At 40.0% G+C, this 25842-nt stretch overlaps 1 protein-coding gene and 1 long non-coding RNA gene across 4 annotated transcripts in view; one reads left to right on the top strand and one right to left on the bottom strand.

Moving 5' to 3' along the window:
* LOC117947508 overlaps positions 1-25842 on the bottom strand; it is a 1113976-nt gene that overhangs the window by 842441 nt on the left and 245693 nt on the right. The gene's annotated exons all lie outside the window — the stretch shown is intronic.
* LOC117947436 (metabotropic glutamate receptor 7) overlaps positions 1-25842 on the top strand; it is a 104105-nt gene that overhangs the window by 55306 nt on the left and 22957 nt on the right. For all 3 annotated transcript variants that reach the window (XM_034876359.1, XM_034876357.1, XM_034876358.1), the window contains exons 2-6: positions 12279-12495; positions 18309-18444; positions 20725-20879; positions 22893-23030; positions 24833-25033. In XM_034876359.1, the coding sequence (XP_034732250.1) occupies positions 12279-12495; positions 18309-18444; positions 20725-20879; positions 22893-23030; positions 24833-25033 (847 nt within the window). The remainder of the gene's footprint in view (positions 1-12278; positions 12496-18308; positions 18445-20724; positions 20880-22892; positions 23031-24832; positions 25034-25842) is intronic.

Raw genomic sequence — 25842 nt, 5'->3', positions numbered from 1 at the left:
AGGAAGAGAATGGACTTTAGTGCACTTAAATGAGCCTGTGGGAGTATACTTCCACCAAATACGTCTACCAATCAAACGCTTTAGGTCATAGATAGTGAATGTGATGGCCAATTAGTCTGCCAATCCCAGCAGAGGAGGCAAGATTTGAATAAAGCCTTGGAGCTAGGTCTGCCTCTGCAGCTAAACAATAAAACCCTAAATTTGACTGTGAAATGCCCTCGCTTGAAGACATTTTTTCTTTTTTTTTGCCACGCTCAAGGTTGTCTTTCAAATCACTTTTATTATCAACTTCATACTCTGGTGTACTCAGGATTTTTGTTACTCGTAGTTTTATGCTGCAATATTTTAAATGTTTTTTATCTTTTTTGTGTATCCTTGTATTTCTTCATTTGTTTATCCATTTCCTTTAACTACTTTTCTTGTTAATGTGTTTCTGGCTCTTTATTGTTTTATAGATTTGGATGTTCTTTGTTGTTATGCCAGTTTTGTAAAGCCCTGCTCAATGAGTGGGAATGTCTTGCTGTGAATGGCAGTTTAAGCAGCTAATTCTGACTATTTCCTGTAACACAACTTTATCAGCTCTGCATATGTTCATCTCCAAACACCTCCTGTGAAACTCAGTCTAGTAAACACAATATATAGTAGCCTGCAAAACAGTTGCCATTACATCACTTTTAGCTATTTGTGTGAAGCTTTTGCAGAAAACTGTATTCATCTATGCATTCTTAAAATTTGCAACTTCACTTCCAAACGGGCTGACAGTGAATTTGGCATGTGTTGTGATTGTAGGTGTTGATGATAGGATGCTATTATCTAAACTCTTGGTTTTAAAGAAGATCTGAGGCCAATGCCAAGCATACAAATAACGGCCTATCAAAGTGTTCTGTTCTAAACCAGTATATCTCAAGTACATCATGGCATCAAGTAGGGGTTCAGACACATTAACAGAAGGAATAGGATATCTGTGATATTTTCCACTGCTGTGATCAGTGCGTAATTACATGGCCTTGCCAAAGAATTCTTTGTGAGGAGCAGACAGAGAGGAAAGATACGATCAAGGAGGACTCACTCACATTGTCTGCGCTATTAAGGGAGAAATGGGCCTGGTGATGATGCTCTGAGCTATACAGGGAGAGATGGGGAATAGTACAGGGCGAGTCATTGGGATGCAGGTCTGAGTGTTGCAGGTGCATGGCTGACAGTGAACGTGTCAGACCCTGCATGCTCTTGGTAAAGGTGGGGAAAAAATGCACCTATGTCTACTCTTTGATGAATAATATGTCAGAGCCAGATTAGTACTGCACAGAGCAATGAGGCCACGCAGATGTGTAAAGATGTTGCACTCACCAACAATTCCCAAAACTCAAACACAGATATTTGTATTTGTATGTTTCTCATGAAAGAATTTTCTTGTTCTGCCACCAACCTAAGACAGAATGTCATATATAGTTCACTATTGGTTTATTAATATTCTCTGAGAAAAAATTAAGTTATCTTGAACACAGAAAAAACAAAGCTGCGTCCAGTGCACTTTACAGTTGGGGAAAATCAATACAGCCATCTGTAATGTACCCTGTGGATATAACGGTATACATTTGATAACACTTTGTTATAAACCTGCCGGCTGTGTTTTATTCCTACCTTGAGCCGGGTTTCTCTGGCACCTGGAGAGAGCAAACAGCACATCAACGATGATCAAGGCTGTTGTGCTGAACTGCATTGTTCTCTGCAGGGCCTCGCTTTGTGTGAAGCCTAAGTAAAAACAAAATTACTTGAAGAGATACAGTATCCGTACAAAATAACTTTCACGAGTGACAACAAGAGTGGCTGACAGCTTTAAAGGCAACATCATTGAGTCGTGGCAATAGGTTCCATTTCTGATCTGTTCGTAACAGCAACCCTAAACATTTACACCGATAAGGCTTTGAAAGATATCTTTGAAACACCTATATAGTTGAAATAACAATCTGTTTACCAGAGGGAAAGAAAACGGTTGGTTAGGTTCCCTTTGTGAGCTATCCACACTTTCCTCCCACATCTCGGCTCTACTCTGTGTGGCTCTCCTGGTCAAATATCTGATTTGTGAGTCATACCTAGCTTCTGTACCCATGGAGAAACACGCTAGTTGTCTTAAAATACACTCTGGCAGGGCAGCCATGCAGGAGCTCAGGCCCGGCACAGAGCACCGGAGCTGCCCATGGGACTGGCATGGTGCAAGCAGGAGAGACGGAGGGTGATGGAATCCACTGAAAAGGGGAAGTGGGCGTAAAGAAGGAGACGGTGGAAGGTCGTGTTGGATAAAGGATTATAAAAGCCTAACTTTCTGTCATGTAACACAAAGTCTAGTTCAGCGGTGTGGGCAACTGTGAAAATGTTGTGTTTGTCAGTCCTGTAGCAAAAAGCTGCTGCAAAGCACAGTAAACACCCAGACTGGTGAGACAGTGTTCAGGGAAGGGCCTTGTATAATAATTGACTGGGGGGATGTTCTGTATTAGGAGTGCGATGTGAGGCTGGCCTTGGCGAGGAGTGTGGAGGAAAGGCAATTAAAAAGAAAAATCCCTTTATTAACATTTAAGTTTGCTAAAGACAGCATGGAGGAAAGAGAATTGCTGCCTGGTTTATATTCACTAGCAACACTTTCTCCAATCCAGAACATGTGACATTCCTATATAGCAAATGACGTTTGGTGGATGACAGGGTGTTTAAGCACAGTTCTTTGACCCTGAAGACTGGAGTTCAGATCCTGCACCCATCATGTTGTTAGGTTTAGGCACCTAACATTAAAGCTGCTATAATCAATAATTTTATATTAACAATGGATCAAATGACCATGCTTATGTGCAATGTGTTTCTCGTAGTAATGAAGAGTCATGAAGCACTCTCCTACCAGAAAAATCATTCTACTCTGCAGTTTCCCTAAGCTTTACGGAGTGTTTTAGCTTATTTCAGCCCATTGTTTTGGTTTTCTGCCACTTAACATCAGTATTTATGTTCACTCTCATCTATCTCTTCCGCTGGCAGCTATTTTCATGAAAAGGATTCTAGAAACCTACTGTTAACTACTTGCCCAATACGAAACGACAAACAGGCAAAGCTAGCAACTAGCTAGTGAAATTAGCGGAGCATTTAGCAGCTAAAGAGCCAGATATTTCCCTCAGGAGTTGCTGGGCACCAGAAAAAGAGATTATTTTGACATCCATTGATACGTGTATGGTGGATCTGTGAAAAAGAAACAGTTTGTCAGCATTTCCACAGGTTGATGTGCTGCCACAGTGTTGCTAACAGAAAGATTAATACAGGTTTACCCAAATGCTTTGACTTACAATAAAAATAATAATCATGCTTTAGTTGCCGCAAGCGGATAATGTTGGGGAAATCAGTTAAATGCACTGACAATAAACCTACAGATATGATTTTGCACTGGCAAGGAGCAGTTTGTGGACACATTGTTGATGAAAACTGTGAAAAAATAATCCCAAAGGCTTTACGTTTCTGAAAAAAAAAAATTCTAATGCAAAGTACCTGAGCGTACTGCAGATATTAGGAGCAAGGGTTTGGAGAAAAATGATTGAGAAACTGCAAAGAGGGGAAAGTTGGATGGCACACAAGCAAATGACTGAGGGCAGATTGTCTCGGATTGGGGGGAAACTGGCAGGCCGATGACTTCTCAGGGCAGGAAGTGTCTGCTGATCATCTGTGTGGGTGTGTCCGAATGCAGACAGATGACAGGGAGGGAGGACGAGACACACAGGAAGATGAGACCCACTTGTCTTTCTCTCTAGTGGGGCTGAAACACACAGAGGGGCGGAGAACAGCAGAGCAAGGCTGAAAGTCACAGGTTGTATGAGGGCACAATGATGAAACACAGCCTTCACAAAAGTAGAGTTTGAGTGAGAGACACAGATGGGCAGGAAGAGAGGGGGGGAGAGTGACGGAGAGAGGGTGGGAAAGCTGTCGGTTTACCCCGCCCTTCCTCCCTGCCTCTTCGGCTGAGTTGTCAGTGCCATGCTCTGGTGAGGAGAGATTACCAAAGCCTAGCCTGAGGTTGCATGTATGGACACAGTCATTACCTCTGCCCTGGTAACAAATGGGAGTGCTGTCTGGATACAAACCAATGACTGCCTAATGCCCCGATGTCACAGAGTTGCACTGAACCTTGATTTAGCAGGAAAGATGAAAACTTAATAACTGCTCAATACCTCATAGGCGTGTTTATTATACTGTATTATTTGGTTTATAGGCTATTGACCGTTGCTGTTTTACAAAGCAGTGCTACAAATAAATCTTCAGACTAGGGATGTTTTTTGTAAGCAAATATTTATTCCATCATGGGTGCTGTGTATAGTTTTTGAATTGCTTTCAAAATGGCTCCTTGGCCAGTTCATAGTTTCGTCATACTCACTGTGTATGTGTGTGTGTGTGTGTGTGTGTGTGTCCGTGTGTGTGACAATCTGGGCATTGACAGCGTGGGGTTATAGTCAGGTCTGTCGGAACCCGCTGTCATTTCCGCCATCACCGTGGAGATTGTTGCAAACAACCGAGTGGAGCTGACTGATGTCAAGATATACTTAGAAGCTAATCATGCGGAAAATGGAGGCACAGGGATTCCTGCAAAAGAAACTGACTGGCTGCCCTCACCCCAGTTACAGCCATTCATGGGAAACATTTCAGCTCTGCCACTCACAGTTCGTTTACAGCCATATTTTTGAGTGTTGCTCTCAAATGAATGGATACCAAACTCAGTCTGGACAACACTCTAGTTCTCTGTGTCTAATTTTTTGACACTGATGGTGTCTACTCAGTACTGCCTTTTGTAGGGAAAAGCTCAGTGTTTGAAAGATTGTCTTTGTTTAAACAGTTTTTGTTTAAGAACCCCTGGACTGTCATACTTCTCTGTTTTCTATGGAGACAGCCTGTCTTTTCATACAGTATCTGCATATTTCCCTCCTCTCATGGCAAGGAGGATAGATGGTTGCCATTACCCCAACTGAGAGTAGTGTTATGCCATATGCCGCCTATTTTTCTCCAAATAACATTTCTTTCTGCATCGAGCAGAATGATGACGGAGCAGAGGAGAGTTGTTTTTGTAGCTGCAAGTATTGCCCTCAGCTCGTCCGAATCATCACCTTCATATTAGCCGAACAGGATGGTAAGACCACAACCATTACAGTCTCTCACCTTCCTTTAGAGCTGCCCGTGGTGCTCGTGGGCTGCTCTATGTGAAAATGCAACAGAAAGGCCAAGGTACTCTAATTAACTTCACCTGGCATTCTCACTTACTGTGAACGTGTCTAACCTTTATACAACCTCACTTAGTCACCTCTCTTCTTAAACACCCAGGTTGAAATTCTCATTTAATGTCAGTAAGGAGATTACTGCTACCCCCCCCCCCCCCCCCCCCCCTCCACATAACACTTCCCACCCTTGCCTTCTTTTTTTAACCTTCTGTAGACTTCAGCACCAGATTTTTATTCAGGGCGGCCGCACCACTTTGTGGTGGTAAATCAATAGAACCGTGTCCCCCATAACAGACCTCTGTGTTTTCCTTCCATCGATCTTTTCAGGCCTGATACATTCAAGAGCAAGCTAGGCGTTTACCCTCAGCAATCCTAGCTTTGATGTATACAGCAGATGACAGGTGCCAGACATCAGCTTTGGGTAATTGTGATACTGAAAGGGGGCATCGTTAATCATTCTTTCTTGGCCTGAACTTATTTGCTCATGATTGGCTTGCAGTTATTGTAGTCACTGTTGATGCAGACGGCTTGCAGGCATCACCATCACCCTTTCACCTTGTTGCAACTGGAGCACAGACCTAGATGTCATGTGTGGTACAGAATTTCACATTACAGATTTAAAGTGTCCTAGTGAATTAATGAGAATTGCAAGCAGTAGCAAGTGCAACCTTGAAATGGGAAAATTTCTTATATAGATGAGTGATTAAGAGAAAATAAGGCTTTGCTCATTCCAAGCTAATTATTTAAAGAAAATTATTCTAAAATGTTGATAAAATATCTATTCTCCTTGCTTTACTAACCTGTGTTTTAAATCTGCTGCAGTTTGTCGCAACAAGAGCTAATTCAGTTGCAACTGTTCTGGGAAGCAATCATACAGCTGGGTAACAGCAAAGCTAAACTTTGTTGCTTGTTATCTACTGAGAAAGACACAATCAAGTTCAGAAGGTTTTGATTCAATTCCCTTATTTCATAAAGGAGGTTAAAATACTAACTTGGACTTTCACTTGATTTGGAGCTCATTTTCTACCAGAGAGAAAAATACATAGGTGTTAGATTCCAATCAGTATTAGTTAGTCAGCATCTACTTGTATCGTAATTCCAGCAGGATTAATCCTCACACCTCTGCATTTTCTCAATCAAGGTTTAGCACTTTGGTTACCTGGAGGTCAAAGTGGTAATTAAAAAAGCACAGAGAGGTTTTAGATTCCTTGGGAATAAGGAGTTAAAGAATTATATCAACAGGCTACAAGCCTAGGACAAAGTATAAAGACATCACCATCTTAAACTGTTCCCCTGCAGCAAAAAGCTCCAGAGAGACAAATGTTGAAGCAGCTTTCTGTCCCAGCTGGAGTGAAGATGGGACGTGATTCAACAAACCTTTAACACCTTTTTACTGCATAGTAATACTACAGCAGCTCTGTTAAAAATACATCCCCTATCAAATGTTTCAAATAAACGCTTCCCTTTTTTGGAAGAAGTCTTTTTAAATGCAAATCGCTGCTGGTGCTCCTTTTCATCACTTTGCTGAGCTCTCTTTTTGACCCACTACACTCAATTTATGCAGCCCTGAAGTGATTTAACGTGTGACATCGCAGTAGCATTCCCACCTGTGAATATGTTTGATTGCATCACTGCATTTTTGTTTGCTGGTTTTGTAGTTGGTATATTTCTTTAAAAATAATTTGCCTTGTCTTGCACCCGGCGCATCGCAAAGCGTGCCACAAGTGTCTTTGCTAGTTTAAGACCTACGCAGTCAATTTCCCATCTAGCATCCCCTTTGCTTAAATAGCAAATCCACCTGCGACCATCTGTGCACCCATGGGTATGCTGGTCTGGAAGGTGTGTTGAGGGGAATTCTTTTATGAGGGGCCGTATAAGACATTATATATTCTTGTACTCTCACATACATTTATTCTCCTTTCACATACATATATTCTCCTTTCACATACATATTATTTCAATCATGCACAGCAACACACAAACATGCACAAGATTTAAAATAAAAATGTAACAATGTAAAATAGTACGCACAAGCAGATCAGTTCCTTCTCCTGAAAATCTCTCCTTCCTGCTCAGCATATCCGCCATCATAATAAAAATGTGCCAAGGTACAAACATACCTGACTTTGAAGGGAATGGGTGATGACACTTTGATTGGTTACACCCAAAACACACGTATGATTAATTAGGACACTAAGTGCAACCCTTTTGAACTACGCGTCTGGTGCACAGACCCTTTTTTCCGCCATTAAAGCAAGACTATGTAACTTTTCCCCCTTTGGTCTCCCTACAGGTTGGAATTGTTACATTACAGTGGGTTTCGAAAGTTTGGGCACCCCAGGTAAAAAATTGTATTGATGTGCATAAAGAAACCTATAAAACATGAAAAAATCTCCAAAAGGCATTAAATGACAGATTAGAAATTTGCATAATATGTCACAAAAAGTTAGATTTTATTTCCATCATTTACACTTTCAAAATAACAGAAAACTAAAAATTGTTTGGGCACCAAAATTGTTTGGAGTTTATACCTTGTACCGCCTCTTTGGAAAGCTGAGACCTGACAGCGTTGTGGATTGTTCTCAATCATTGTCTGGAAAGACAAGTTGATGTCAATCTTAAGGTTTTAAATGCCCAGACTCCTCTGACCTTAACCCAATAACCAGCACAATGGGTTCTTCTAAGCAGTTGTCTAGAAAACTGAAACTGAAAATAGACCCTCACAAAGCAGGAGAAGGATATAAGAAGATAGGAAAGCGTTTTCAGATGCCAATATCCTCTGTTCGGAATATAATTAAAAAATGACAGTCATCAGGAACAGTGAAAGTTAAAGCAAGATCTGGAAGACCAAGAAAAATATCAGGCAGAACAGCTTGCAGGATTGTGAAAAAAGCAAGTTAAAACCCACGATCCATCCAGAAAGACCTGGCAGACACTGGAGTTGTGCTACACCATTCCACTATAAAGAGATACTTGTACAGATATGGTCGTCATGGAAGAGTCATCAGAAGAAAAACTCTTCTACGTCCTCACCACAAAAATCAGCATTTGAAGTTTGCAAATGAAGATATAGACAAGCCTGATGCATTGTGGAAACAAGTTCTGTGGACCGATTAGGTTAAAGTAGAACTTTTGGGCCGGAATGAGCAAAGGTACGTTTGGAGAAGAAAGGAGTTTAAGGAGAAGAACCTCTGTCCAACTGTAAAGTAAGGGGGTGGATTAATCATGCTTTGGGGTTGTATTGCATCCAGTGGAACACAGGGAACATTTCACGAGTAGAAGGAAAAATGGATTCAATAAAATTTCAGCTAATGTTTTACGCTAACTTGATGCCATCTGTGAAAAAGCTGAAGTTAAAGAGAGGATGGCTAATACAAAACGATCTTAAACACACCTCAAAATCCACTGTGGATTACATCAAGAGGCGTAAACTGAACGTTTTGCCATGCACTTCACAATCCCCTGACATTAACATAATCTATGGATAGACCTTAAAAGAGCAGTGCGTGACAAACAGCTCAGAAATCTCAAAGAACTGGAAGACTTTTGGAAGGAAGAATGGGCGAAGATACCTCAAACAAGAATTGAAAGACTCTTGGCCGGCTACAAGAAGCGTTTCCAAGCTGTGATACTTGCCAAAGAGGGCAGGACAAGGTATTAACTCTGCAGGGTTCCCAAACTATTGCAAATACTATCTTTTTGTTTTCTGTTATTTTGAAAGTGTAAATGTTGGAAATAAAATCTAACTTTTTGTAACACATTATACGAATGTCTTATCTTTTATTTGATGCCTTTTGGAGTTTTTTCCATCTTTTCTTGGCTACTTTATGCACATTAATACAATTTTTTTACCTGGGGTGCCCAAACTTTTGAGTCCACTGTATGTCTCATTGGATCTGGCAAACTTGCATAGTGCCATTATAGCAGGTAGAGAGACGCAGAAGTGCGGTTTACCCTGTCACCCGATTTTGTAAACATTGTTTTAAGGTACAAAAGGTTCTCTAGTGTTGCTTTAAACTAGCAAAAGTGGATTGATACACGCCCTAAACGCAACATTGAGTCATCTTGAGCTTGACTCCTCAATTTGTCAGCTTTGTGCGGTTGACCCCCTTTGAGTTGTGGGTCAAAGCTATAACTCACATTCTGTGAGTTGAAGCAATCCCATCAGAGAGCCGCTGTGTCCTCATTCCTGTGTTTCCCCAGTGTCCGGCTGCTTTTGATCACTCTAACAGAAATGGATGGCATTCAAACAGTGGTTAGATCACACTGTGTGATAAGTTACTGCACTGGGTTCAAGAGAAAATGAAGCATGTCCCTGATTGTGCATCCACCCGTCTAATGGGAGGTAGCCAGTTTGACCCCAGACGTGCCAACAGGTGGGATTGAAGCTTCAAAATCTCGAACACAGTTTCTGATTATATGTCAGCATTATGAACAATCTCAAACTAGACCTCTGTCAACTAATTTACTTTGAACTGGGTTTTTGATGATTAATACAGTCAGATAGATAAGGTTTTAGCCTATAAGCAGGTATGTTACCATGATAACCATCTTAGCTTGCTAACCTCTGCTAATTAGCACTAAACACAAACTAAGTATTTAGTCATAAATCAAAAATATTATAAACATTTTTGAGCTGATGATAGCGCTAAAAGAAAAGTTAAAGGATCTCCATTTGATCCCGAGGGAAACATGAATGTGTATACTAGTTTCATGGCAATCCATTCAATAGTTGTTAAAACATTTCCCCTCAAAATCACAAATGTGAACCTCATGGTGGCGCAAGAGGAGAAGTGGATGGACAGACTGACTCACAGATCGACATTTCCATCTTTAGATTAAGGCTTGGCCAAAAGAAATCTGAGCAATTTAAAGAAGTGTTTGTGGGTAAGAAGAACATCTGCAGACTATTAAGTGGTTTGCTGGACTTTAGGAAAAGTGACTACCTTGCATCTTTCTAAAAAAAATGATTGATACAGCCGGTTGTATCCTTATGAGATACTCTAAGTTATCTACATGTACGCTGTTCAGTTGACGGTATTATATATTGCTCAGTTGTCATAGTATTTGATAGTGAACATTATGTGTTGGCGCTGCTTCCTTTAAGCAGGGAACAGTATGCAAGCATTAACATTTGTAACCCTTAATTCACATATCCCTCACAAAATATCAAACAAGTTAGCATGAAGGACATGAAATGGCAAAAAAATCTTCACTCGAGGTCCACTTACTATTTTCATGTGACAAAAAGCACTTGCTAGATTTAATGAATAAAAACACACACACTAAAAAAAAAACAATGGTTGTTTTATGTGTGAAATGTTTAGTCCTAGTTGGACTATGTATAGGTTACACAATTATCTTGTGGCTGCTGTCATACATTTTCTTTATTTTTATTTTGTGTGATAGAGTGTGTTGTTGTAGTATGTGCAGTAAGTTTTCATTGATATGTTAAGAGAAGAAAGTGATATATTACTGTGCCCATGTAACAGACCGAATATAGGCTCTAAAATTAGTACATTTCATAATGTGAGTATCTTTTTAGATGATCAGTTAACAAGATAACCATATATATATATAAAAAGGTATTGCTCGCAAGACATCATCTGCCTGTTTGAACAGCAAAAGAAGTGAATGATAAGTACATAAGATGTATGTAAAATATAACATATTGCTATATCTACTCATGTTGTAAATTTTTCTGATGGGATGTATTTGTAAAAAACAAAACAATATTCTCTTGCAGTACACAAAGTTACTTTACTAGTTGTAAACCTAAATTATATTTTGCAGGCAGACATTAAATTGACGGTAATATGAAAATGTTTCCAAGTTAAACTGTGCGTGAGACATGTTAATATTGGTGTTAGAGGGAATAGTTCGGTATTTAGGAAAATATGATTAATCGCTTTCTTGCTGAGAGTTAGATGGGAATATAGATACCACTCTAATGTCTGTACGTTAAAAAACAATCTGCTGGAAGTAGTTTCATATGCAGCATACAGAAATTAGAGTGCTATAAATCTTCAATCTTCAAATCTAAATCTTGACAAGAAAACCAATAAGCATGTTTCCCAAAATGTTGAACTTTTCCCATCTATAACGTCACACATTGAATAGAAAAGACTGCCTTTATTGTCACTATACACAAGTGCAGTACCTGTGCAACAAGATTGAAGCAACCCATTTACAGTGTCAACACGGAATATAAAAATTTAAAATATAAGTAGTGCAGAAGAAGAAAAAAAAAAGAGAGGGGGGAACGTGGTGCAGAGTTCCTAAGAGAAATTATATACTGTACACATGTAAAATGGTAAGAAAGACAAAGCGTTTGTTTACACATTATGCAAATAACATAGTTATTGGTGTAACAAAAGTCTTGAGTATTAAATATTGCACAGTAATGAAATTAAATGATTAAATGATTAAATATTTCACTGTAATGAAATTAAATGATTAAATGTTAAATATTGCACTCTAATGAAATTGCACAGAATTCCAGTGTCTTTTTAAGTATTACATAAAGTATTGCACAGTAGGTGGGAAGAAGAAATCTGGGGTCAGGGGGTAGGCTGTAAAGTGAAGTCATTTCATGTGTGAGTTCAGAGTGGTCATGGCTTTTGGGGAGAAACTGTTCTTGAGTCTTTTAGTCCTTAATGTGAAGCACCTGTAGCGCCTTCCTTAGGGCAATAGGTCAAACAGATCAAAGCCATGGTGGGAGCTGTGCATTGTGCATTGTGGGATTGCTAGCAAAAATGTACCTTGCATGCCATGGATTTTTTTTGTTTCATTGTGAGCATCGAACTAAGGGCATATTGTCGGTAAAGTTTACATTCAGTCTTCGGGCACTCAAATGAAATGGCAGGCAGTAAATATAGTGCAACTTATAGTACATTGTGAATGCTTTCGGACAAAGTCATTCAACAGTGGGACTTGTCAGAGCAGTCACCGTAGCAAACACCCATGATGCTGCACCAAAATAGCACCAACGCATGAGTAATTGTTCCCTTCCTCTCCCCAACCCCAATTTATCTCTTCAAGATCCCGCAGATCAGCTATGCGTCGACAGCCCCGGAGTTGAGTGATGACAGGCGCTATGATTTCTTCTCACGGGTGGTTCCTCCAGACTCATTCCAGGCCCAGGCCATGGTGGACATTCTCCGAGCCCTGGGCTGGACTTACGTCTCCACCGTCGCCTCAGAGGGCAGCTATGGAGAGAAGGGAGTGGAGGCCTTCACACAACTCTCCAAAGAAGCAGGTAAGGAAAGATGATCAGTGATGGGTACATATAAATATATAATCTTTTGTTTTTAATGTATTTCTATTATTTAAACTTACATTTTTTTCCCAGAGTAAGATCAGTTTTTTGTTTGCAATTCAGCGTAAAAACTGTTTTGGGTGGATGAATTATTGATCTGTTTGGCAACCTCTCATATAGTCCCCCAGTGGATTGTGGAGTGTTACTGGAAATGTAGACAGAAAAAAGGAGAGCGGATGCCACGTCCCAATAATAACCATGGCCTGTATCCATGTCACTGTGACAAAATGTAACCATTTCAGCTTTTTTTGCTGTGTGCACATTCAGAAGAAGAATTGTTTGAAAATGTCTTTCTTCTCTTTAGCAAGCAAAGAGGAGAGGGAACGGTCTGGCTACTGGTCATTTGGGGGACATGAGTTTTGTTTTACACTCTGGCTTTTCTGTTTCACTCTACCTCATTTTATATCCCTGTTATCCAGAGTGTAGGGCTCTGGCAATGGTAATGGTGGTCAGATATCTATGTGGTCATAGATCGTATAGTCGCTCAAACCACTGTGGTCTGGTTGTGTGCATGAAGCAGGGTTTTGGATATTTTTTTTTTTTTTGTTTGTTTTTGTTTTTTTTTGTTTTTTTTGTTTTTTTTTTAAATAAGCCTTCCTTCTTTTGGTACTATCTCTAGGCATTTATCTCAGAAACCATATGATTAAACATGGAGATCTAAACCACTGAATGGGCTCGAATGGAGCTATTAGAATCAGTCTTGTTCTGTGGTTCCTGTAATCTAACATTAATGGTGATTGTTTAAAGCAGTAATGCCCAATTCTCAGGTTTAACAGCTGACTTTAATTTTGGGTTTTTGGGAGGTTAGAATGAGTATGTTGAAGAGTATTTACAACCTAAATTTGCATTCAGACAAGGTGTTGTGGTTTTGCCTGGATCTGGGCTAAAAATTGTGCACGTTCTTGACTCACCTGTTTTTTCCACGTTGATGCTGTTGTTGGCATTTGGTGGTACATGTGAATCAGCAGTCACTGCTGTCACCGATGACGGTACAATGGGTCGGCTATCTATGTCAAATCATGTGGTTTACAATCTGCTGCGGTATTTCTGCAAACTGAGGAAAAGGATGCATTTGTATAAAACAATACAGTAATTTTGAACTGACTGACCATGATTGCAACAAAGTTGTAATGCATAGCAATTGGGAGTAGCTATGTGTTTAGAACTCCAATCCCTTTTTCCATATTTGTGGAATAATCACTTTAAGAGGAATGTTACCTAGGCTGGAAAAATCCCCCTCCGTGATTACGACACACAATACATCCACACAACTTGCGACAACAGGAGCAAGTGTTTTGCTGCTTCTTACCTCGACCTTCTATGGATCCCAATCCATTTCCTGTAAATCTGCAGGGAGTGATCTCTGTCTCTTCTAATGTACGGAAACCTCTAAAATGAGGAAAGCTAATGATATCCCACAGGCCCTGATCACAAGACCAGCATGCATGAATATTTTATCTGTGTGCATATGTGTCCAGTGTGATCACTCATTAGAACTTTTAGAATCTGTTTGTGCCTGTGTAATTTGCATCGACAGACAGAGAGAGAGAGAGAGAGAGAGAAAGTAGTCTGTATCGGAAACAAATAAGGAAACGTCTCGATTTAAGACTTATTTTTGAAGTTTCAATTCATCTTATATCCTGTGGATAAACACAGTTTCTTCTAGCTGTTTTTTTCAGATGCATTTTCCACCAATGTTTTCTTTTTATTTCTTATGCAGTAAACACACAGCTATTATTATGACTCTTGAACAGCTACACAAAGAGTATGAAATTATAAGCTCATTGTTGTTGTTGACTCATCCCTTTGCAACTGAGCTGCAGTCACTTTGCAATATTTTGTATTCATACACAAATGGGAATTATTTTGTCTAAAGAAAAAGCCTCCAGTACCCAAGGCATCCTATCTTTAATAAACACATTAATTATGTTACAGCATGACTGCACATTCAGAGGATTCATTTAAAGGCACCGGCTCTGCACCAGAATAGAGTGGAATAGATTGAAATGAATAGGAAGCAAACATCTCAGTGAATATGGAAAGAGAGAATATCTGGAAAAAATTTGTATGAGTAGATGTATTAAACAGAAATTGCAGAACTGTAAAACAACAGCATTTTTGGGTGGATGTTGTTTGTTTCAGCATCTCTGCAAGATCATCCATGAGGCCTTGAGACTTTTTTTTGCTGCCCTGTTTGATTGCACTGAAATGTCAGATGCATTAGTAGGATTCTCGCTTCACCACTTCAAGGAGAACCATCTAGCGGACTAATGCAATATGGCTCCCCATTACCCCAAGCTGAGACTGGAGTGATGGTCAGCTTGTATTGATCTCTCCTGTTTTTCTCTTCTGCTTTTTTCGCTCCACTTTCTCTCCCCCTGTTTAGGCACAGGTCCCATTGTGCACCTTCATCCTGGCTCCTGGTGAAGCTGGCAGAGATTAATCTTGTTTGTATTTTTCTGTGTCTGTCTGGACTCAGGCCAGAGCCATGGAGTTCAGTTTTCCCATTTCATAAAAAGACTTGCATTTGAGGAAAGCCTCCCACAAAGTATCACTGTGGAATTGACTACAGCAAGTTGCCAACACAATGCATTCTTAGATCTAGTCAGAGCTGTGAGGGATGGGGGAACAAACCTGCCAGTTTATAAATTGTAAGTATAGCACTGATATTTAGCACCCCGAGATGAAAGGGAAGAAAGCCTGATGCACCTGCAACCAGCTTAAAATAGACCACAATACTTCTGCATGAACCTTAGATATTACCAGTCCCAGAACGGCAGTGGAAGGGCACACAGATGTAGAACAGGAATGTCACCCGCAAGCCAGCCAATTTTGATGTGCTTCCACATGTTCAGGCTAGGAGACTGGAGAGAGAAGGTCTGCCTTTTGACTGCAGAGGTGATAAATATAATTGCAGCATTATGGATCCCCTGGAGGTTTGGGTTTGAAGGGTGTTCAGTAGGTGGGAGGGGGGTCGAAACGATCAAAAGCCTCCAATTTAAAAGGATTTGTATTTCACCTAAGCAAAATAGCAAAGCTGGATTCCTCGGCCCTGGAGTGCATTTTCAGAACCAAGGGCATTGAGGATGAATAATTGAAGCAGTTAATGCAGTGCATGACCTTTTGGCACTCAGATAAGCAGAGAACTTCTAGGGGCCTGATGAATTTGGCCATTGTGATCGTTTAGCTCTCTTTAATATGTTAATCAAATGTGGAGCAGAGGGTTGGGGTTTACGATGCACATAGTTTTAATATTCGGTTGTAGGATCATAGGTAAATTAATAAAGTTTATCTTAAAAAAAAGCCAGTGTCACAAACCAACTTCTAATGTAAGCAGAAATGTATCCTTCTTCCTCATTGAGATAGATTTAAGACAAACTTACCCTTTCTCTTCACCCTCTTTACTCACTGTAAGGGCCGGGTTATTCTTGAAACAACCTAGTTTGTACAACATTCATAGTGTTGTACTCGGTTGTACCTACAGAAAGAGACAGAAATAGTTGTGTAAGAACAAAAATAGAGCTTGACCTCTTTCACCTCCATGCCCTGGCAAATCACTGCATGAAGTGGGTGTGAATGTCCATTGGTGTGGGGGGAGGGGTTTCCAAAGCTCTTTAACCATACAACAAGCAGTTCCGATGACATATACTGGCAGCCAGATGGTACAGTATTGCTACACAATCCTTTTTTTAGTATACGACTTCAACGAATTTGAGTAAAACACTTTCTCCTCCCAGAGCCTGGCATTTATCTCTCTCTCATCACACATCTCCAGCCAAGACAGGCATGCAGCTCTTTTTTAAACCCACTGTTTGAGTCGAGGACTCTTTCAAGTCCACACAGTGCCTTCCAGTGACAGGTGGAGGCGTTCCAACCCACAACACATCACTCTGGAAATATGGATACGATGCTTGCATTTCCATCGTGCCTGCCTACCTGAATAACTAACTGACTGACCATCTGACTGACGGATGAAATATTCTGCAGGCATTCAATAATTTAGCCACTGCTGCGCAACCGCCGGCCCGCAGCATTTAGGGCAGTCTTAAGCCTGCAGCATGTTCAGCTTGTTGCCCTCTCTGAAGATGGGATTTGGTCCAAAGGCTTCTTATCTTCATCAGTGGCTCCTGTGGTCTCTGTCTGTATTATTGACTGCTGTGACCTATACTTTGTCTCTCTTCAATGTACCATTATAACTCTTCACACAAGCCCACAGGGTTCTTTTTTGTCATAATGGACTCAATGCATTTTCATGAGACTAAAGACTTCTTTTTCTATCTGGAATTAATGCTGTGTGATACCTATTCTACCTGCAGACATAAAAAGCCCTGGAACTGAAAGGTGCCGCTAAAATGCCAGATTCCGATATTTCACGGCGCTAAAGATTCCTAAAACAGAAAACTAGAAGTGCAGTCTCAAACTGAAATCTGTGTGCTCAAACAGAGCTTCAGTGTCGTCCCTTGGAGACCTAAAACGCAGGCTGATATGCACAAATGACACCAAGCACGTTTCACTTTAACAGTATACAAAAACCCTTAAGCAACAGCTAGGCCATTTGTCGGATCTCCATTTTTATGTTGAGTCCACTTAGGGAGGATAACAGCAACCATCCCAGAGGTCTTTTGGCACATACAAATGTTTTCTATGTCAGTCTGCTGATACTTGAAAAATGAATAGTTACTGTAAGTGGAGGTGTGTGATCTGCCAGCTAAAAGCTGTTTATATCAAAGTAATGAGCCTGAGGAGACTGGCAATTAGAAGATTCCTTCCATTTCTCTGTCGACTCATGGAAACTAAAACTGAAAGGTTATTGGGTAGGCTTTTAAAATGCTTGAGTGGGAGAAATTTTAATAGAGCTTTGTTGTTGACTCGGGACACTGACTGCTACCTCAAATCTAGGTCTACAGTTCTTTCGCACAGATCATATTCTCTGTTCATCCAAAGCGCCTCAAAGGTTAGTTTGTACTGCGCACCTGTAATTACCATGCCAGAGTAAGGCAAAATTCTTTTATGAATTATATAATTTGGCTTTGCCGCCTGATAATGAGCTGTTGAATATTACCCTGAAGACAACAATATCTAGCAAACATAATATACTTTGCCAAATATATAAAAACTATTTAACAACGCACGGAAACAATCATCACCTTTCATCCTGTACAAACTCATTAGTGGTAACCTGTCTGAGAATGATTTATTGTCAGTATTAATATCCTCTTTGTTTTTTATTGCCAGCTGTGCTATCTCATTGGTTCAGGGTCCAACAAGAGATGTTTGATAATGACTTGAAATGAAAAGTCAATGGCAAGCTCTTGGATTTTCTCAAATCCATATGAAACCTGTAGCTTTATGTCCTTGTTGGTGTGGATTATTGGATTTGTTATAGCAGATATGTTTATATACACTATCTCTCACTCTGTGAAAGGACTCTGGTGCTCAGTCGGAAGCGCAATATGAGTGTTATATTGCATGCTGCTGTGGTTTTCAGCTCATTGCAAAAATGTAAATATATACACTGTAAGACTATTATTTGGACTCTATAGCAAGCATGACGACATCATCAAAATCTCACTATTGTGTTCAGATGTTTCCATATCTATATGGATGAGATTTTCAAAAAAACAGAAAAACAGCTATTGTGACCCCAGGATTTTGTGTGTGAGTGTGTGTACATCAGTGTGTAAGAGTGAGTGAGTTAATGGGTGAGTTAATCCCTGAGGTTTTATCATTTCTTACTCCTCTCCCATTAAAAGGTGGAATCTGCATCGCCCAGTCTTTGAAAATTCCCCACAACCCCAAGCTGGAGGATTACGACAAAGCCATCCAACAACTGCTCGAAACGCAGCACTCACGGGCAGTCATCATCTTTGCCAGTGAAGAAGACATACGGTGAGGAGCGTTGCACATTCTGGCTTCCCCCACGTTGTTCAGGCACCTAATGGCTTGCTATGTTAAGGTCTTTAATCTCTGAGAAGCAGCTCCTGAAGACAGGCTAGAGGCACAGAATTACCATTCGTACAGAATTTCTACTACGCAAACATACCCCCAACAACACAAACATAACCATGCCTTGGAGAAATAGTGGAGATACAGATCATAACAAAACAACAGAGAGAAATTGTCTAACTTACAGTGCCCCATGGGAAATATTTATATAAAGAAACAAATACTCAAACATTCAGTACCTGTTAATTCATAATACATGCTAGTGAAATGTAGAAGAATAGATGAGATTTTTGATTGTAACTCCCTGTTATCTTTTAATAAAACACAAAAAACATAAACATAATGGACAAAATAACAATAGTTACCCTCTTTTCCCTCTCGCCTTTAAAGGTCCCATTATGCTAATTTTCCAGCTCAAACTTGTATTTTAGGTTTTTACTTGAACACGCTTACATATTTTCACGTTCAAAAACACATTAGTTTTCTCATTCTATCTTTCTGAATATAACTGAATTCAGCCTCTGTCTGAAATGCTTTTGTTTTAGCGCCTGTCTCTTTAAGCCCCCCTCTGGGAAAAACCCAGTCTCCTCTGATTCGTAGGCACTTCTGGGTCTTGCGCATGTTGTGCTCTTGGAGTCTCTGCACCGTTATTGCAGTCATGGAATGACTGTGACTGCACTGCAGAGATTGCAAAAGAACTCACTTCCCGTACTCAAGTGGAAGTACAGATAATTGTGTTAAAAAATACTCTGTTAAAACTAGAAGTACTGATTTAACTTCTTTACTCAAGTAAAAGTATCACAGTACAGGCTTAGAAATTTACTTAAAGTATAAAAGTAAAAGTAGCCTTAAGAATGACAAAGCTACCTGGACCACACAGATGTTACTAGAGAGAACGCTGAGAAATTAGAGTGGACATGGAAAAAAGGCTCTTTATAGGCCATTGCCTACATTTTAAATGGCCGTCTGCCAATAGGTCTAAAACATATAGCCTATTTATATTGTCAGAGACTGGGACTCCAGGTTAATAAGATTCTGACCAAGTAGCAAGATATAACTTCAAGTGGGATTTTGTGAGAAGTCTGTGTATGTTCCCATCCAATTAGATTATATTTATTATTGGTAACTCCAGTGAAATTATTTTAAATTAAGTGAGGACTAGATTAGGACTGGATTTAGAGCTGATTCTGGTTTTCAACTTCGGCCCTGTTGTGTCTGTTAAAACACAGACGGAGACAACTTCTCTCTGTTGATGCTTTATTACAATCAAGCATCAGTATAAATATGGGCGTGGGAAGCTCTGCTATGGCTGTGCGTGAGTAAATAAAAGAAATAAATAACACTGAAGAGGCTGCCATACACAATACATAGGAATCATATATGCTAGTAAATAATAACAAGAAACCCACTATTAATTACATTATCTCAATGAGCAAGGACGTTCAACAATCGCCATTATGTTGAATCAACAGCCAGGTGTAACCTAGCTAACAGGTGTAACCTAGGTAACAGGTGTAACCTGGGTAACAGGAGAAGAACACAAACAAGCTAACTTTTAAATTTGCCAGAACTACAGACCAATGCCACAACAGGCTGACCATGTCAATTATATGAGTGACAGTTCTCAAAGACGCACACACAATCTTAACTAATCACCCGGACAGCTAGTCTCTTTTTCTTTATTCTCACTGTGCCGTGCGCGCCCGCTCGCGGTGTGAGGCACTCCCAACCCAACCACACCTGATAGACGACCTTTTGTACAAAACTAAAGTAACGAGCCAATTTTGTAAAATGTAAGGAGTAAAAGTAAAAAGTCACCCAAAAAATAAATAGTAAAGTAAAGTAAAAATATCTGAAAAATCCACTTGAGTGCAGTAACAAAGTATTTGTACTTCGAAACTTCCCATCTCTGCGGCACTGTAGCAGCACTTTCTACCTATAGTTATGACATTACAACCATACAGGAAGTCCTGACAGCTTGTTCAAAGGAGTTGTTTCTGAATACCCGCTGTGTTCATTTCTATGTGGATTAAGGTTTTCGATACTCGAACTGCTTTATAATTTATAAAAAAACATGGATCACTTTTTACAATATGAGATTAAATGTACATGGCAGAGCTGTGATGCCCAGACAACTCCTTACAGCTAGCTGTGTCTTTGTGTAATAGAAATTAGATTACACACATGTGCTCTCTCCTAATTTAAACATGGACGTCCTTGCAGGGGAGTTCTCAATGCCACCAAAAGGGCCAATCAGGTGGGCCATTTCCTGTGGATTGGATCCGACAGCTGGGGGGCTAAGAGCAGCCCAATCCACCAGTTGGAGGATGTAGCCGTGGGAGCAGTAACCATACTGCCCAAACGCTCCTCAATTGAAGGTACGCACACAATGATGCACATCCTGTACACAGACTTACACTGCATTTTGTATTGTATTGTTTTGCATTTTACTTTTAATTTTGTAAGGAGTAATTGCTTTCTGTAATCTTTTTGTGTTGTGTGTCTATTTACTTGCGCACAAAAAAAGGGGGGGATCTAAATTTCTTTTTTTAAAGTATATATTTCTTGTTTTTTTTGGTCACTTTGGGCCAGTGAAACAAGCTGGGGACACTATTAAGTAAGCAATTGTCTATTTACATACCCAGTCGTTATGGAGCAACATGGAGTCATGTTTTTAACCACCAGGCGGATGTATAAGTCCAATTTGAAGCTATTTTCTGCAGCCGCAAGAGTGCCGTAAATGTTGTTATCCACACATGTCCGCAAGGGTTTGCACAGATCCATATGTGGACGTGCAGCCCAAAATCTGTGACAGTGAAGAACATATAAAGTTTATATGAAGAGTGGGTAGACGAAGCGCTGCCTACTAGCATTCATTTAGGGTTCATCACTTTCAGCAAGCCCTATTATATTACACACACATTTGGTGTACACACCAAATGTACTTACCTATTTCTTCAGCAGTTGACAATTTTCTACACTACTCAGTGACTTTCGACAATCCTCAGAGAAAAAGTGTGACCTTGTTACATTTGGCCGTGGGTTGTACATGACCGGAATAAAGTCAGTTTGGACGAATTGACTACTCTGTAGATTTTATCAGCTACTGAAACCAAAGAATGTAAACCTTTTCCCCGTTTTTTGTCTTCACAGATAGATGATTCAGTGTGCTTTTACGTATTTTTTTGTGCGTTGGGAAATCGGTATGTTTGGTCTCTGTATGATTGGGCTGTATGATTGTGGAAAGAGACGTAAAAGACTAGAAGGCTAGAAGCATTGATGTTTTTTTAAAGGTTTTAACATTTTCTGTCAATATAATCCAAAGAAAAAATCATTTGTTTTTAGTGCTTTTAGTGTATATTTCTCTGTAAAACTGTAACTTAAAGTTTAACCACAAGAAAAAGGAGGACAATCTACTGTACATTGTACAAATTCACCACAGAAATAGAATATTCACAGCATGTTGTCTACAATATTTAAGTTCTGTCCAGTGTCACAATCTGATAACCATTCATCATTTCAATCGAGGAAATTTGAAAGTCTGAGTTGTATAAAGCTACCCATAATTAAGGAAGGTCTAGTGAAGACAAATGTACACTCTGGAGGCAGCCAGAATATTATTAATAAGCCATGTACCATCGGTGGTCTTTAGAAAAGAAAATTAGCTGAGTCATTCAGCTCTGATTAGCCATTATTACCTTCACCCATGGCTCATCTGATATGACTGGGTAAAAGAAAGTGGAGACACTGAACGACTTTAAAATGGTAAATTCACATTATTCTCAAGAAAATTGTGAAATCAATCAGGAGTGTCACAATTAAGTTTTGTCCCAGTTCAGTTCCCTGACCCACATCAGGGAATAAAGATGCACAAAAAAGAGAACAAAATGTAGCATACAATCCTTTTTCCCTTTGAGTTACCCCTCCTCAAACTAATGCTTCATACAGGCACATGATGCCTGTTAAAGTAAGCGTTGAGCTAATACACCATGCCTTCAATCCATTTCTATTGTAATGGATTTAATGAAGGGAAGAAAACCTGCTCAGCACCTGCCGGACTTGCAGCCTGAGGCAACAGGCTGTGGCACCACTTACAATCCCTGCGTTATTTATTATGCATCCTGTTTTTTAATTAATGTAATTTCCTAGATGAAAGACATGATTAAAGTTCCATGGGGCTTGAGAGGAAGAGGAACCACCGTGGTCAAATTTTGATGAAGTAGTGCTTGCTGGTGTTCTTCCAACACCTAGCAGCCAGCACCGCACCACCACCACCACCACCACCACCACCACGACACCACTGCATCGAGTTTCACTTCGTTTCCTCCAGGTTTGAATTGGCTGATAATTGGTCCGGAACTGAGCCATTCTCCTCTTTCCTCTACTCCCAGGGTTTGATGAATACTTTACTGGGCTCACCCTTGAGAACAACCGCAGGAACGTGTGGTTCGCTGAGTTCTGGGAGGAAAACTTCGACTGCAGGCTCCTCAGTGCTTCGAAGAGAGAGGATACCAGCCGTAAATGCACAGGTACACAAGTTTTGACGTGAACAAAGCAGAAACATGTATGAATTATTAATAGACAATGCATATTCTACCCTCCCTTGTCAGGTTGATGTGAACTCAACATGGTGTTTGCATTAGTAGCTACAGATCGTCTGGGGATCTGTTGGGGTTTTAATTCAAACCCTTTTGTCTGCAGCGCAACTAGAAAGTCTTAACACCAGGGCTGTAGGACAGGCAGAGTTTATTATTAGCACAATAATGCACCACTTATGTTAGTCATACTATAGTTACAAACCGTCTGCTCCTGTGGCTATTGTCCTATAACTCTGAAATCCCATATTCCCTCTCTTTCACTTTAACCCAGTCACCTTGACAACTCAGCAGAGTCGTGCCGTAGGTACTAACTGCACAGAGCCAGAGTACTGTTTATTTAGGATGAAATAACAGGCCAAATGAGAGAAAGATAGGTGCATACTGCTTATGCCCCCATTCTGCACACTAACGATAGTGTTGTTAACAGTCATGCCTTCTCGTATTACCTAAACTCTGCCTGTCAACGGTATGACAGGCATTACACTGAATTCATTATCTTCGAGGTTGATGCCTGTGATGTGGGATGCTGTATTAGTCTTGCTTGCATACATTATGCCTCTAATGACAGTGTGACACAAATTTTTATTTTGCTTCCTTTATAATCTTCTGTTTTGCTTTTATCATGCGTCAAAGACAAAAGATGCTCGAATCTGTGAGCCCCACAAACCCTCAATGAAATGCCTGTAAATGTCTTTATCTTTTTTTCTGGCTCTGGCTGCACAACTGTCTTTATATGCTCTTTTTCTATACTTCGAACCAAGCTGGTATTTATGAATGTAAAAAAACAGCAGGCGTTTGCATTCAAAGACTGTGCATTTTAGCTCCATATGCAGTGCTCTGAAAAGCGGGAAGGTTGTGTGTGGGTTGAAATGTTTGTTAAGTTCTGAGAAATGGCCAGAAATGTCGGCACCAATTGATTTTTTTTCAGTTAAATGCAAATCTCCCACATTATTATATGTGTCCTATTAACATCATCTGCCCCTCCATTGAGCTCTCCACGTTAGCTATGAGCAGCTATCACTGAGAAGAAAATTGTATTTTAGTATTTAGTGTATTTTCCTTGATGGTGCATTTTTGTTAACTGAGAGCTTGGATATTGAAATTATGATGATGATGATGATCATGATGATGATAATTATTCAAAGTAATAGTAGTATTTTTGTTTATTTTGTTAATCTTTGAAATGCAGCTTGTATCTACCAGCAGAATGAAATAGCTAATTCAGCTTGTAACAAAAACAGAAATCCAGCTGAGGTTGTATATTTCATTTTCAAGCAGAGAGTCAGCAGTGTGAAGCAAAACCTTTCCAGCGGCCCGTAGCGAGAGGGCCGTGCACTGGGAAGAGGATATACAAGAGCAGGAAGCTACTGTAGCAGAGTCTGTTACTAACGTTTATGGTGATCTTCATCACCTTGCAGATTAGACAAGTGAGGTCCATTCTTAGCAGTACACCGCAGTAATTTAATCTTAGCCTGCTACATTTGTCACAAACACTTTGTCTCACAGCTCAGCTTGATATTTTCCACTTGGGAATTGAATGTCTTCTTATTTGAAACGCCACATCCATCTTTTAGGTATAATTCTTACAAAATCCCAATGTAAGTCACCGGCAGCAATTGGTAAATGAAGGAATACAAATGAACTGGGGAATGATGGGGATTTCTAAGAGGATGTAATGTGATGTTTATAATGGCTCATGGTGTAAGTCCTCCTCTTTACTTTTCTTCACTCAGGCAAGGAGCGCATTGGGAGCGACTCCAAGTACGAGCAGGAAGGCAAGGTGCAGTTTGTGATTGACGCGGTGTACGCCATGGCCCACGCTCTCCACAGCATGCACAAGGACGCATGTCCTGATCATCCTGGTGTTTGTCCACAAATGGAGTCCGCTGAGGGAAAGACTCTGCTGAAGTACATACGAAACACCAGCTTCAACGGTGAGTCACACATTGCAAAAGTCATCAGATGCTTACACAATGTATGGATAGAAAAAGTCATTCCTTTATGCAGAGTTTTGGAGGACTTTTAATAAAATAAACCGTCAATTAGAATAATATACTTAATTTATAAATGTACAGTACCAGTTAAAAATTGGGACAAACTTTGTCATTCAAGTGAACGGGAAAGTGTGTCAAAACTTTTGATTGGTACTCCATAAACACTAATGACCTTAAGGATGAACCATCTATAAAAATAATGAGGTAAAACAAATAGGTTAATAACAAAATAAGCCTAATGACTCTACTTCTTTAGTTAAAAGGATAGTTCAACATTCTGGGAAATATGCATATTTATTTTCATGCTGACAGTTAGATGAGAAGATCAATACCACTCATCTCATGTCTGTACCACAGAGTGTATAATATTACTGGACAGCACTTGTGTGGCTTCACCCATTGGTTTATGGAAATCTGCTATCCGTCGTTGAGTTTGGCGTTAGGGTGCAGCCCTCCTGGTTGCGGATGTGACGATTTTAGATGAGAGGGAGGAGTGAGGGAGGAGCCCTTACACGCTACATTACCTTGCACACTTTCACAGGCAATCACATCATAGCCAGAGGAAAACTTAAAACTAGCGATTGAGACCATAAACTCATTATTAAAATGTTTACTGAGGTAAATAATCAAGTGAGAAGTCGGACACTTTCTCATGGACTGCTATAGAAACCGACCTTTTACAACTGCACATGTCGCACAAAATGGATGCGTTTTCCATTAATATAAAGTCTATAGTCTGTATGCTGAAT

Source organism: Etheostoma cragini, chromosome 7 (assembly GCF_013103735.1).
Source record: "Etheostoma cragini isolate CJK2018 chromosome 7, CSU_Ecrag_1.0, whole genome shotgun sequence".
NCBI classification, from domain to species: Eukaryota; Metazoa; Chordata; class Actinopteri; order Perciformes; family Percidae; genus Etheostoma; species Etheostoma cragini.
The sequence above is the reverse complement of the archived record's forward strand: the minus strand, read 5'-3'. Positions and strand labels throughout refer to the sequence as shown.